This window comes from Marmota monax, unplaced genomic scaffold (genome assembly GCF_021218885.2).
Source record: "Marmota monax isolate L192 unplaced genomic scaffold, Marmota_monax_Labrador192_F-V1.1 WCK01_AAM20220418_F8-fsc00010, whole genome shotgun sequence".
Lineage (NCBI taxonomy): Eukaryota > Metazoa > Chordata > Mammalia > Rodentia > Sciuridae > Marmota > Marmota monax.
The window spans coordinates 22,835,336-22,850,286 of record NW_026692321.1 but is presented as its reverse complement, the minus strand read 5'-3'; the positions used below and the strand labels follow the sequence as shown (position 1 = coordinate 22,850,286).

Sequence of the window (14,951 nt, the reverse complement as noted above, 5' to 3'; positions counted from 1 at the left end):
TGGCCCGGTGGAGTTGTGTCCAGAGGAGAACTCTCTCTGCCTTGGCCTTCTTTGCTGTTCATTTTATATGAAAGACATGTGTGTTTGTAGAAGGAAGCCCAAAGGGTTGGGGACCATCTCCACACCAGAGGGGCAGGGAACTGTGACCTCACCAGCTCAGTCTGGGCTGGTCACCAGTCCAGGGGAGAGGAGCACCAGGCCATGGGATAATGTTTGTGAGTGCTGGCTTTTTTTTTTTTTTTAAGTCTCAGTGAGTAATACCCTCCCAAGACACTGCCAAGAGCCCAAGTAAGAATCAGCCCCACAGAATGATGCTCTGTGGACAAACAGGTACCAAAGGATAAATGTGCTGTATTGACATGAATCCTAATGACAAACGCACTGCAGTAGTAAGCACATCATAGATACACAGAATATTCTCTCATATAGTCTGAACATAGATACAAAATAAGTTATACTTGTTTCATTTTCCATCACAGTAGGAGCATAGGCGACAAAGTGACTGGATCAGTGGCCATGGAGCAAGCCAGGGGAGAGACCACAAAGGAGGGGACTTGCCAAGGACACTGTAGAGTTCCTGGGGACCTTACAGGGCACAAGACCCCAATCCTCTTGAATCAGCCTTCTGAGAGTCAGCCTGAGGAACTGCCTGATAAGAGCTAGTGACTGCATATAAGCTGGGATGACTCAGGGTGTGTATGGTGGGAGAGGGTAAGCAAGGATCAGCACTGCCAGCACCCAGCAGGCCATCCCACTCCCCTGCTGGCGACGTTGGGCTTCTCTGATGTTGGGAACATGGGGCACACAGCCAGAAGGCACAGTTTGCTTCTATGAGGGGACAGATGGCCAGACTGATGGCTCACAAAAAGCTGGCTAGCCCTCCTGCCTTGCCAGCCTGCTCTGGGATGCTGCAAGGGGGCCTGCATGCCTGGCTGGCTCTCTGTGGTTTGTCACTGGGCAGCAATGCTGGGATTTACATACGTCATAGCACAGGGACAAGTCTGTGAGTCTTCAAAGACTCTGGCTTTGAATCCTCACTCCATCATGTGTAACCTCTGCGAGTTTGGGAAGGTCGCCTCATCTCTTCTGAGTCTCAGGTTTTTATCTTTTCAAAATGCATACCTACCTGAGACATTAATGAGGCCCACAGAAAATATATAAAGTGCCTAACACAGCTCCTGGCACACATGGGAGGGGCTGGATTAACTGAGGCAAGTTGGAACACCCAAATATCCTAGGCCAGGTAGAAAGAACACGAATCTGGCAAATACATGGACTAGCATCACCCTGACTGATTTTGAGTAGACGACTATAAGATAGTTTCCTTGCTTTTTTCTACCAAGTTATTTTTCTTCTCTCTTACTCTGGGATTCTTTGAGTTGAACTGCAGGCAGAGTTCAAAGCCAGGCTTGCTGAGGAGGACAAACCTCAGGTTTGGAGAGAAGAATGAACAGGCCAACATCTCTAATAGTCTGGAATACGGTGCCCTGGAGGATGCTTCTCCACTTACCTCTCCTCCCTACTGCTGTCCCCTCCCTAGCCCCTGGGTAGCTTTCTTATTAGGAAGCCAAAGAGGGAAAAATAAAAGCATAGAAAATAAAGCCAATTGCCTATTAAATGTAAAGCCTTTTCCATCTGCTCAGAGCTCGGGCACAGAGGCACTGGGGAATCAGGGCGGGTGGGCCATCTGTGGGCCAGTGAATTGCTTCAGGTCTCTGGGGAAGAGAAAAAGGATGGGAAAGAGATGCAGAGACACAGGTTTGCACCCTGGGGCCTGGAGGTGCTGCTGTCTTGTCTTTCTACCAATCCTGAGAACTTGGAGATGTGCCCAAACGAGGCTCGTTCTGGAAACGTAGGGATCTTGGTCCCTTCCCATCTACAGTGCAGTTGTCAAGATGGATGTGTGTGTGTTTGTGTGTGTGTGTGTGTGGTTACTGCTCCCATCCCTTCTCTAACACTGCCCGTGTGAAGCCCCTTTCCCCCATCACTCGGCAACTTTCCTCTTGGATGGGGGCACGAGGTGGGCGGGCAGCTCGTTGGGCAGCTCGTGCCCCTCCAGCTTGACCTTGATGAGGTGATTGGCCAGTGCGAACTCCTCGTCATCCAACATGCCATCCTTGTCAATGTCGGCTAGCTTCCAGATCTTGCCCAGCACGCTGTTGGGCAGCTTGGAGCGCACCATCTCCTTCTTGGCATTAGCGCCTGTGATCTTGCCGTCCACGGGGGACAGGGTGTAGAAGATCTCGTCGTACATGGGCTTGTCCCGGGCGACCACCCACTCAACATCATCAATCCCCTCCTCGGCCCCCTCCCCATAGCCATGCCCGAAGGGGCCATGCAGGGTGCCCTCGAATGCTCCGCCCTTCACCATCTGGACAGGATGCTGGGTCTCCTCCTGGCGCACCAGCACCATGAGCTTGGCAATGTCGTGCGCCAGCATGTCATCCACCACCTCCAGCAGCTTGCTCTTCAGTGGCTGGAACTTGCTAAAGTCCTGGGCCTGCAGCTGGTCCTGGGAAGAGACAGGAGGAAAGGTAGAGATACAATGCAAGCAAGGGTGATCCTCCATTTGTCTCGCTGGAACATTAGAGCCCTGCTGCTTTCCAATGAAGAGAGTTTGGCCTAGAGGCTAAGCTGAGCTACATCACAAAAATATCACCAATGTGAGAGGGGAGGAACAGAGACCAGCCACTGGGGCTGAGGATAAGGTTTTTCAGGAGGCAGTAGGGGCTGGAGAAGAAAGGGATTTTAAAAATTTTGGTCTATTTATTTAGACCCCTTTTAATGTTATTCCAGAGAGTAAATCACTATGTTTCTCCTTAAGTTGGTTTTGGCTATTGAGTGGCAACTATTCTCAGTGGCACCTGAGTCATGTGGACCTGTAACATGGGTTACCCTTGAACAATGGGGAAAGTGCTCTCTTGACCTACCTCCGCCCCCACCTTCCCCACCATTGCGCTCCGAGGTAGGGAATCATAGTTCACCCAAATTTACTGAAGAAAAATTAAGGCAACTAAAAAACAAATCATAATAAAAGCCAAGATCAATCTAAAATCCACAGTTCTTAATCAGGGCACTCACTGGAATTGCCTGGAGAGTTTTTTAAAGATTACCCCCACCTTGGGGGATTTTGACACAGTAGGCACAGGCAGGTCCTCAGATTTCGTAAAGGTGTCCCCCTTCGCCGTCTCATGCCACCCACCCACGTCGCAAAGAAAGATGCTCTACTTTTCATGTTTGCAATTTTGACAGGACCTGAGTCTCGAACTCTGCCTCCTCCTTGGCCTCTAGAGGGTGGCAAGGAAGTGCTGTCCTCCTGCCCTGGCCTGCCCACAGCTGTCTCAGCATGCTAGGAAAAGGCCAGAGCACAGGCACAAGCACATCGAGTTCACTGTAGAAAAATTCAGAAAACACCCATAGTTACATTTTAAGAGCAAGTGTGAGATGGACGCTTCTCACCTCCCTTCTAGGGCTGAGCCAGGGACGTGATGAGGAAGGGGGTGTGGAGGGCAGGGGCAGATGATGGCCTTTTCTTGCCTTAGAACACAACTTTCTAGGTCCCTCCCACCTCTGGTTCCTTCTGTCTTTCCCAGCCTGTTCAGCCCAAGGTGGGTCTGGTGGGCTCCCATATAGGGGTCCCCATGTCTCCTAGTGGGGAATGGCCAGCATACCTATAGAACAGCATATCAGACTGGCAAGCAAATGAGAAAGTGAAAATCATTTGTTACAAGGATTTTTCACGTTAAAAAAGGGTCACATGGTCTGGTTCAAGTGTCATCTTTCCAAATGTTAGTTCACAGGTCATCACATTCTCAACAGGAGAAACAGAAGGCTGAAGGGTCCTAGGACATGACTGAGTGAGAAACCTGGATTCCACTAAAGCAATTCTGGACAATGAAGGCTCATGGTAGGTGGCTGTATGAAGGAATGGATCCAAGGACATATGCAAACTTGGAATGTGTATTTACTTTTATTCATCTTATTTATTTTTAAAAAATATTTGTTTTAAGTTATAGATGGACCCAATACCTTTATTTTATTTGTTTACTTTTGTGTGGTGCTGGGGATGGAACCTGCTGCCTCACACATGCTAGGCAAGTGTTCTACCACTGAGCAACAACCCCGGCCCTACTTTTATTTTTATTGGGAAACTAAAAATGCCTATTTGGGACTAGTGGTATTTTGAAAAGCCTAGCCTTAAAATGAGACACTGGTTCTCAGCCTGAAGATCAAAACAAGAAAGGCAACATCTATTCGTGATCACCCATGGCTGCTATTTTTTTTGCCTTTTTAATTCACTATTTTTTTTTTAAAAAACAGCTCTTTAATTATGAAATAATCATAGACTCATAAGAAGTTGCAAGAATCATATGGAGGGTGTTCTAGGCTCACCACACAGTGCTACCTACTGTGACATCTTGCCCAGTGATGGATAGGAGTGTAAGGGCTCTCTGCCAGGGGCCTTGCAGTGACCTCCCTGATGTTCCCCACACCTGTGTACAGGGGGCATTTGTGGCTTCTGTTTATAGAGGAAGAGATGGAGGCTCAGAGGATCCAGTCAGTATGATGCTGTAGCTTTCTGCTTTGACTTTGGGGCAGCTCTTGGCCTTTGTACCTGTACCCTATGTGAATACTGACCTTGGAAAACACTGAGACCTCAGCTTCCTCTTTGGTTAAAGACAGACAAAAATGCCTCCCTCTGAGGACTGCCCTGGTGAAAAATCTGAGGAATCATGAACAATAGCCCCTGGTCCACGATAGGGGCCTGCAGTGTGTCACAAAGATGGCAGGCTCCCTGCCTCTCCATGGTGTGAGTCCTGAATTGCTCCCAAGGGAAAGCACCTAAGGGCCTGGAGAACATAAGTCAGGTGACATGTCCCATTACACAGGAGATGGTGGTGATGTCAAGCCTGTGGTGACACAACTGGGGAAGGTCTTAAACTTGAGGTGATGGCGGTCTACACATCCCCTAATACACCTGTCCCCTGGGGCGGGGACTGGGCTCTGTTTCTCTCAAATGTGGCACCTGTTGTGCGGTAGCTGCGGCAGTGAGGACAGGCCTGGGGCCTCCTCCCTGCCTCTGGTTCTGACTTGAGTCCCCCTGGAGCTCGGAGGGTAGCTCCTCCATACTCCACCACCAGCTCATGTGATCCCTTGGCTTAGAGCCCCTGAGCTTAGTTACCTGCATCCTTTTCAGGTTAGGGAAATCCCCAGGTGAGATCTGGTGCTCCCGCTCGATGCGGCCATAGATCTCAGCCAGGTTGTTCACCAGCTCCTTCTTCTTGTTGTCCTTCCCAAACACTGAGGGCATCTCCTTCTTCAGAGAGCTGATGATGTAGGCGTGAACCTGACAAACAGGGCCACAGGGCATCAGGACCCTGGACTATTCCCCTCTTGGGGTTTCTCTCACTCCGCCTCTTCCCAAGAGCCCTCCCCTCCTCCTCCTCCTGCTTCTGAAATCATTTCTCCCCTGACCCTCTTGCAGGGCTAGGCTGGGCAAGGTGAAGATGTGGGGAAGCCAAGGTCAAGGCAGCCATGGGGTGGGAATGCTGTGGACCAGGTGCTGGGATGGGGCCTTCACATTCTTTGTTCTACTTTGTCCTCCAATGACTTTCATTTAATAGATGTGGAAAGAGGAGGAGAGACCAAAGGCCTGGCCATGCCTGGGGATCACACAGGTGGTAGGGCCAAGCTCCAGCCTGGCCTCTGACCCAGAGCCTACAGCCACCACCACCCCATTTTCCCACCCCCAGGGTGCAGTTGTACAGCTGAAGCTCCTGGTGTCGTGGCTATGGCAGGGAGTAGCCCAGTTGTTGCAGGCAACAAGCTTCAGCTCTTGCAGCTGACCCCCCAGACTCATGGCCCTGCCCATGCTGTCAGCTCCCCAGGGTCAGGCTCACCTTGGCCAGCCTGGCTCTCTTGATGAGGTCATTGAGTTTGCGCAGGGCGGCATTTCGGGGCAAACTCTGGATGTCCCTGAACAGGTCCTGCTCCTCGGCCTCAAAGAGCTTCCGATTGTCAGGGATGAGGAGGGGGTGGGACCAGAAGGAGCCGATGTAGACCCGGATCACCTCCGGGGTGTTCACGATCTTCCCCAGGGACCACATGAGGGCCCCATACACCCGCATCAGCTGCTGCGTCTCGATCTGGTCGGCCTTGTTCAGCACCACCCGCATCTTGTCCTCGTGGTTCTTGAGGGCCTTGATGACTTCCGAGAACTCATCCGAGATGTCCAGTTTGTGGGCATCAAAGAGCAGGATGATGCGGTCCACCCGCTCGGCAAACCACTCCAGGACTGCCGCAAAGTCATACCCTGCGAGCAGAAGGATCGTCAGGTGAGGGGCGTTGGGGGCATGGCAGTGGGGAGAGGCATCAGGGACAGCAGGAAAAACATGGTCTTGGGAATCAGATCTGAGTTCAGATCCGGGCTCCTCCACATGGTGACTGTTTGGCTTTGAGTAAGTTACTTGGTGGGCCTAGGTCTTTTCATCTAAAAAATGGGCAGAATATTTGGGCCTGGAATGTCCCTTGAAAGCCCACAGGTTGAAACATCGTCCCCAGTATAGCAAGGTTCACAGGTGGGCTTTTAGGCAGTGACTGGATCCTGAAAGCGGCACCCTCCACAGTGGATTAATCCATTTGATGGACTGATAGTATGAATGGAATACTGGGTGATAACTGTAGGTTATCTGGGGTCATACTCTTGGGGATTAAATTTTATCCCTGGCTCCTCTCTCGCTGCTCCCTGGCTGCCATGCCCTTCTGCCATATTTCTGCCTTGGAGCCATGGACTGGGACCTTTCCTTCTCCAAGTTGTTCTTGTCAGGCGTTTTGGTCATAGCAACAAAAAGCTGACTAGCAGAATGTAGTACCTAATTGATAGAATGATGAGGATTAAATCTCCTCTGAGCCCAGCACTTAGCAGATATTACTGTGATATTACTGTGAACTCCACTGTTGCCATAAAGAACACTGATGATCTAGCTCTCCTATTCTCACTTATTGCATTTGGCAGCCAGAGGCCCTGCTGGAAAAGGAACTCTAGATACCTAATTTGAATAAAGACTCCGAAATTCTTTACAAAGTCCCCCCAAAAACTTGGCAGAATGTATAAGTCACTGATGATGGTTCAGACCACACCCATTGCTGGCCTGGAAGAAATCTGAGTTCTCATTACAACAGTGTGTGACTCAGCTCAGGCTCCTGGGTTACCCAGCGCTGAGCTGCTTCATGTCCTGCCTGATCCTGGAACTCCAGAGGCCTTGCTTTGCTCAACTCCAAGTCATCATGGATCTGCGGAAGCAGAGGGGGAAGATGTCCCAAGTTCATACATTCGCTGTACAGACACACAGAGCTGGAAGAAGCCTTAGCTCTCTGTGCCTCATAACCCTCCTCCATGAAACAGGGATGACAGATGAAGAAGACAGGCTAAGGAGTTAAATGACGTGTTCCAACGTCCACAGCTCTTGATGAGAATGGACGTGCCAGGCCTTCCTGTGGAAGTCTGAGCAGGGCTCCAGGGCCTCCTTCTGCCACTTCCCCATGGCAGCCTCTGGCTCCAAGGCAGGGGCCTTTCCTTGGGTTCTGTGTGACTAACAGTCCTGGCTCCTGTCTGCACAGGGTTATCGGGGATTACACCATGGGGACCAAAAACTCTTTGCCACTATTGTGCAGGAAATCAAGCTATTAAGGGAAATGCCATTAGTCCTGGCCCTGCCTCACAGAGGGAGGCCAAAGACCAGGCAAGGTCATTATGCAACTGCCTTGTGATTGAATCAGATGTAGGAAGCTCTGATGGTCTGTCTGTAACAGGGATCCTCAACTGGAGCCCAATCAGAATCCCCTGCAGGGCTTGTTAAAACCCAGGTGGCCTAATCCTACCCCACACCAGTGATCTGGGGTGGGCATTTCTTTTTCTTTTTTTTGGCACTGGAGATTGAACTCAGGCCCTTAAACACTGAGCCACATCCCCAGCCCCTTTTTGGTATTTTATTTAGAAACAGAGTCTCACTGAGTTGCTAGGGCTTTGCTAAGTTGCTGAGGCTGGCTTTGAACTTGGGATCCTTCTTCCTCAGCCTCACAAGTGGCTGGAATTACAGGCATGTGCCACTGCACCGGGCCTGGAGTGGGCATTTCTAACAAGTTCCCAGGAGGTGCGGCTGCAGCTCCGCAAGGATCTCACTTTGAGAACCACTGGTCCATAACAATAATAGCTACTGCTTATATAGCATTCACTAGGCGCCCAGCACTGCTCTAAGTACTTTATAATCAGTAACTCCTTAAACTTCAAAATAACCCTATGAGGTCATTAATAACCAATAACTAATATTAGACCCAGTTTTAAAATGAGTACCCAGAGACAAGAAGGTGAAGTAACCTGTCCAAGGTCACCTGGCTAACAGGTGGTGGGGCTGGGATCCAAATCCAGAAGATGTGGCTGCAGACAGTGCTATCAGCTGCTACCCTGACCTGGCTTCTGGAGGCTGCCATTTCAGACTAAGCCACAGACTTCGATGGCAGGGGTCGGGGGATGAGGATGCATGGGGCAGGCTGGGGAGGTGGGCTGGGTTTTAGAGGCATTTTCGACTTGTGACATCTTCTGAATGCCCTGAGACATACTTAGGGCATGTTAAAGCACTGTCTTGGGGTTGGGGATGGACTTAGTGTGGATGGGATAGCCTGCTCCCCGACACTTCCCATTAAGGGGTCCCAGAGGACCCCTTAATGCTTCCCCAGTGCCATAAGGGAAACTGAACCAACAAAGGAATGTGGGTTCCTATGGACACTCCCCTCTGTCTTCAACTCTCCAGTCTTGGGTGGATGAACTGCCTCCAGGCATACCCATCTTAGCTGACTTTCTCTGCCTCGGCTCAGTTAACTCAGGCTTTCTCTCTCCCTGCTCATGTAGGGTAAATCCACAAGGCCTGGAGGAAGTGAGACTCAGAGAAGGGAAGAGCAGGCCTATGTACCACCCCAGGAAGGCTCCTGTCCAGCGCAGGCCTGGTGCAAAGTAGACTTTGCCTTCTCCTTCAAGGAGAGGTATCTCATTGCTGAGGAGCAAGGCCCAGGAAAATGCCTCAGGGCCAACTGTACCTGGTAGCCAGGCAGGGCCATTATCAGTCCCTCTTCAGAGATGGCCGCGCCAGCTCTGCAAGGTTCAGTGAGTCAGTCAAGACCACGCTCTGTGGGAAGCAGCTCAGGGACAAGGACCTCAGATCTCCAAGTTCAATGCTAGCTCCAGCTGGCAGGTTCCTGCCGTGACCTCACTTCACCTTCCCCATACTCTTCTGCGGAAGTCAGTGAGAGGAATAGCATTCTGGTTTCCAGAGGGGAGGGCTGAGATTGGAGAGGAGGGGGTTAAACAGCTGGAGAGTGGTGGCTGGGCTGGACCTGGGCTCAGGGCACACAGGACCTCCAGGCAGCATTTCCACACCTGTCACCCTCTCCCCTGAACAAAGACCCAGCCAAGCCCTCGGGTTCCAGGTGGGCTGCAGCTGCTCCCTCTCTCCCTCTGCAGGAAGCACCAGCCTCTTTTTATCTTTCCCCCGTCAGAGCCTGCAGAGGGGCAGCTCACCTCCCAAGACGGTGTCCTTAAGCTGCTGCTGGAAAGAGGGTCAGAGGGCAAAGAAAAGCAGGGCTACTGGATCCCCCTATTCCAACCCCCACCCCCTGAAAACAGGTCCCAGCCTTGGGGCACTGGTGCCTAGAGCCAGTCAGCTCTGTCCTGCATTGCAGGAGGGAAGGGCCGTGGGTTCAGAGCCTCTGCATTCTGCCGACACCTGTTCCCCAACCCTGACATGGATTTTAGTGGTGGCAGTGGCAGGGCAGGACACAAGGAGGGGCCCCAGGAAGAGCTTGCTGCTGTTTCCTCCCTCCTGTCAGCAGATCTCACCCTCAGGGCCTCAGGGGCACACCTTGGCTCTGCTGCTCATAACCAGCTAAGGCAGCCAGCCTGGGCCCTTAAATGACAAGGAATGCAGGCTTAGGGAAGGCAAGAGACCCAAGGCCATGCAGCAGCAGGGGTCAGAGCCAGGACCTCAGGCATCCAACCTCAAGCTCAGCACTGTAGCCACCCCTTCAGGGGACTGGGGATAGCAAAGACATCAGAGAAGCTGCAGAGATGGAGAGAGGCTCCGCCCCTCCAACCTGGCTCTGGTCCCTGATGACACAGGAGGAGACTGTGTCTCTGGGGGAGGGGGATCCCTGTCACCTGGCTACCCCCTGCTCTGGGACAGGAGGGGGAGTAGCACCTAAACCAGCTGGGCCAGGTGCCCCTGTGGTCTCTTGGCACTCATGTGCCTGCCTGTCCTCTGCTCACTCCATGGAATTGTCCCCCACTGCCCTGGAAGCTGGGCAGGGCAGGGGAAGCCCCCTCCTAGGTTTCCCCTATACCCAGTGCAGAGCCTGGCACATGGCAGGTGCTCCATCAGTGTTTGCTGGTCAGACCTGAAATGGGAGCCCTGTTCTGCATTTTACATCTGGGAGACAGTGAACAAGTCATCTCTGCACTTTGTTTTTCTGGTTTCTAAATTAGAATCCACGAGTGCCTTGGTCATAGGGTCTTCGTGAGGATCAAGTCAAAGAAGAAGATTCTGGAGAAACCATTTAGCTGTGACCAGGTAATTCATGTTGCCCTGATCCCTTTATTAAGAACTCCTATACACCAGTTCCCATGAGAGGGGATGTGCTCTAAAGGAGTCATCAGAGGAGGACTGGCCTGGGTGAGTGACCTCCGGTTTCTGCTTGGCCATTAACTTGCTGTGTATCCTGGGCAAGCATCTTCCCCTCTCTGATCCCTGATCTCTTTGTTTGTCAAAACAGAGGACTAAGTTGGATGATCTCTGACTTCCTTTCTTGGTTCAAAATTCTTTTTTGCTTCTAAGATTACAGGAGTGCAGATGGAGAGCACAGTGGGGTGGATGACAATCAGGCACAAGGATGTCTTTGTATGGGCTCTTGGGGTCCCCTCTGAAGTGTGCCCTGACTGCTCCTGAGCCTGTGGGACCTCTGAGAAGATATTTAGTTGCTCCCATGGCCTGGATTTATGTGCATAACTAGAAATGGAGGCATCTCAAAGGCACAGACTGGACCCAGTAAGGAAAGGGGCACAGGATTAGCTCCCCCGTTGACTTTCTGTGTGGTCTTGGGTAAGCCTGAACCTTCATTTTCTTAGTTGTAAAATGAGGATAACAATGATTGGCTGAATAAGGAGTTTGTGGAGGAGCCGTGGAAATAAGATCCAACAGTGGACATAGGAATGGACTTTGTCTGGAGACGGCCCTACTGTCCAGGGTGAATGACATGCCCGGTGACAGGCCCCCTTCCCCTCCTTGGTCCCATGAATGGCTCTGAGTCTTATCATAGCTGCTCTTGAGCACCTGTGGCAGTCCAGGTTCATGGGTTGGGGACACAGAGAGCACAAGCTGCCCTGCCGGAATTCCTCCTCGTGGGTCTGCTGGCTCCAGGAGATTTGGTGGGCAGGCTCTATGCTGGAGACTGGGCAGCCTACAGGGACCCCTGGCCAGGCTCTGGAGGACTGGAAAGCTTTCTAAGTAATGCCAGGCAGAAGGAAATCCATGAGATAGACCCAACAGGCAAGGCAGCTCCTGGATCACCTGGTGGCTTCCTTTACAGTCTGAAATGCAGGGCAGGGCACAGACGAGGGGGCACTTTCTCTACACTTTCAGCCACTCAACAGACCTCACGTGACCCTCGAAACTCTGTATGCCAGGAGGTGAACAGATCGCCCCTTCTTACAGGGGAGAGACTGGGGGAGGCAGTTAAGGGGCTTGCTGAAACTCACGAAGCTGGCAGTGGCCAACTCAGCCTAGAACCCAGATCCACGTGGTGTTAGCTCACGGGCCCTGGAGCTCAGAGGACGGAGCTTGCCAACCAGACACCACTCCCCCCCCAAAAAAAATCTGTCAAATTTGAGATATTATAGAAAAGGTGAAATAAAAAGTCAGCCGTCTCCAAAATGTGGGCAGAGTTTGGCTGACATCAGGGAATAAATGCCGCCCAGGATGCCTCCTGGATGTGACCACAAAGAGTGGCCTAAGTAGATGTGTCATACGCCTCCAGACAACCACAAAGCCTTCCCCAGGCCTCTTGAAGGGTGTCGGGGCTCTGCTGCTCTGCCCGGGCATGTGAGTGCCACCCAGGCATGGATTTGCCAGCACACAGTCAGGGAGCCCCAGGGGGCCCTAAGTGCAGATCCAGCTCCAGTGGGGCACCAGGGACTGGCCTATATTTGAGGCTGTGAGGAGCCACCCAAGATGCCCCATGGTCTGAGTCAGATCTCCAGACGCAACTCCTGGATGAGAAGTTTGCTCTCACTCCTCCCTCTGCACTCTTCCTGGGCAGGTGAAGATAACGAGCTGAAAAGCCACTGGGCTGGGAAGCAGGGAGACCAGGGTTCCCACTCCAGTTGTGTGACCTCGGCACATGGTACCTGCTCTGGGTTTACTGAGCTTACGGGCACAAGAAGGCACCCGCTGGGAGGAGGCAGCCAGCTGTGCGGTCGGGGATGTGAGCTCAAAGCTCGGGGCTGGTGGGCATTTCTAGCCCAGAAGCAGCCAAGAACTGTGGTTCCTAAGTGTGAGAACTGGCAGCCTTCTGGAGCCCTCCCCTTTCCGCTGCATCCTCGCTTCTTCCCAGTAATGTGCCCGGATAGGGCACATCCGGTCACTTCCAGGAACTGCCACCCTGCCTGCCTCTCCTGCACACCCCAGTGCATCTTCATCCAGAGATAAGTATTGGCCTAGAACCTTCCAGACTGGCTTCCCTGAATAAGCCTCATGCATTTCCCCAGCCCCCGACAAAGGGGCCACCCCCTGAGCAGGGACCACACTTTCCCTGGGGCCCCGGTGCTCCTCAGCATGGAGCCTAGGTCTCGGGATCCCTTGGGAGCAGCTCACTTTCCAGAAAGTGCCTTTGTGCTGAAGTGACACTGATGTTCCTTGCTGGTGAGACCAGCCCTGTGCCAGCTTGAGGCTTGGCGAGTGCAACATGGGCTGAATTTCAGGTTCTTTGCACTCCTCTTGCAGGGCCTGGTCTGCGGGGCAATCCACAGGGCTCTGGCCTGCGCTGTGCTGGTCAGAGAAAGGGAAAAAGCACCAGATCTGCTCTGAGGTCAAACTCAGAGATCCGGAAGGCCCAGGCAAAGGCCCTGACAAAGCCAGATCAGTCCTGAGGACACACTGTGAGCCTGGGTGGGGAGGAAGGGTGCCTGGGTGGGGAGAACGGGGATACGGCTATGCATATGAGCTTGTGGGTGGGTGCAGGGAGGCAGGGGGAGGGCTGCTGTGTAGGTTTACACCGGAACTCTGGGTTCTGTGGCCGATAGTGAGGAAGGATGGGAGGGGCTCTGCACACTGGAAACTTTCCCCCTCTGGACTGCCCCTGATAACTGAGGGTGTCCGAGACCTGCCCTTGACTCCAGCCTCAAGGTGCTGAGGCTGCCCCAGGCTGGCAACGTGGTGCTGTGGCCACTGCCAGCTCTTGTTTCCACCACAGCCTGCTTTTGCCAGCAGCTGCATTTGCAGCCTGGGCTCAGGAGGGCAGAGAGCACACTGGCCTGCACAGCTTCTCCCAGCGGTGAGCTGCTGGGTGCTTAATCAGCATGGGAGGGGAGGTGACAAGGAAGCGCAGACAAGAACATCAATACCCAGTTTATGAAGGAGAGCCACTGGGGTCCAGAGACAAAGGCAGGAGAGAAGGTGGAAGAACAGGAGAAAACCAGAATGGAATAGGGACTGAAGAAGGCGGGAGTCTCTGCGAGCAGGGCTGCTGCATCCAGCTGCACAGTCTGTGCACTGTACAAGGGCAAAGGAGATGGTTCACACGGTGTTGTTGAATGGGGGGGCCCTGGAGGGCAGGCAAGGAGGGAAGGAGGGAGCTCGCCATGATGCAGAGGTCTGAGGTCTGTGTTTCCATTATGGTCTGCGGACCTCACAAGAAGGCCATGTAATACATGTTATTTCCCCCGCTACTCATGAGGACCCTGAGGCTCAGGGAGAAAATGTGACCTATTGAGACCCACGGCGTTCTAAAGCACAGAATTCTGAGCCCCTAGTTCAGTGTCCTTGGGATCCACTCTGGCCCCACCTGGGCTGTCAGGCTGCAGGAGCCTGCACCAGCCACACCTGGACTTGAGAGGTGTTGGTTCTCACAGTCTTTGGTGAGAGGACATGGGCTGCCTGTGAAACAGTAGAGCCCCTCTAGGCCTAAACTCAGATGAGCCACTTGGGGGCAGGGATGGGGTAGGAAGGAGGGACAGAGAACCACCCCAGCTGCCCCCCCACAAGGCACTGGGCATGGAGCCAGGTGCATGTGGGCAGGAGGGAGGAGGTGGAGGTGCCCACTCTTCCCAGGGCTGGCCTTCACCTTCACCACCCAGCCCAGAATTAGGGAACCGGGGAACCCAGGCTTCCCAGACCCTTTCACAGGGGACATCATGAAGTCCCAGGGTTCAAAGGCCAGGAACTTACCGGAACTTACAGGGAACAAAGACCCTCCTGACTCAGCTCCTTCCTTCCCCTCTGCTTCCCAGAGTGTGTGTGTGTGCACACCCATGCGTGCCGGGGGCTTTCCTGCTCAGGACTCAGCACCCTCCCCCTGCTCCCTCCAGGATGAAGTGCCCCTTAAGGACCTACGGGGTTACTGGCCTAGCTACTACTTGGAGGCTACTACTAGGCGGCCTCTCCGCTCTTTCCTCTCCACTCCAGCCAGGGCTGGCTTTGCCCATTCACACAGCCATGGTGTACCTCCAAAGGGCTGAGCCTGCCCCGCACCTGCCTTCACCTGGAGAGAGCTGCTTTCCTCAGAGAGGAAGCCCAGGCGGCCCCCAGGAATGCTAGACAGAAGCCCAGTTCTGGCACCAGAGGCCTGACCTGGCCAAGGGCCTGCGCCACTGGGTTTCACTGATTCACAGCCTCAGGAGTACTTGCCTG

At 53.0% G+C, this 14,951-nt stretch overlaps 1 protein-coding gene across 1 annotated transcript in view; it reads right to left on the bottom strand.

The window, feature by feature from the left end:
* Positions 1-331: 331 nt before the first annotated feature.
* Positions 332-14,951, bottom strand: part of Ehd3 (EH domain containing 3) — a 31,883-nt gene continuing 17,263 nt past the window's right edge. Inside the window, exons 4-6 of the mRNA XM_046441582.2 lie at positions 5,901-6,313; positions 5,183-5,347; positions 332-2,512 (exon numbers count right to left, since the gene is read on the bottom strand). Of these exons, the coding sequence (XP_046297538.1) occupies positions 1,985-2,512; positions 5,183-5,347; positions 5,901-6,313 (1,106 nt within the window). The 3' untranslated portion in view covers positions 332-1,984. The remainder of the gene's footprint in view (positions 2,513-5,182; positions 5,348-5,900; positions 6,314-14,951) is intronic.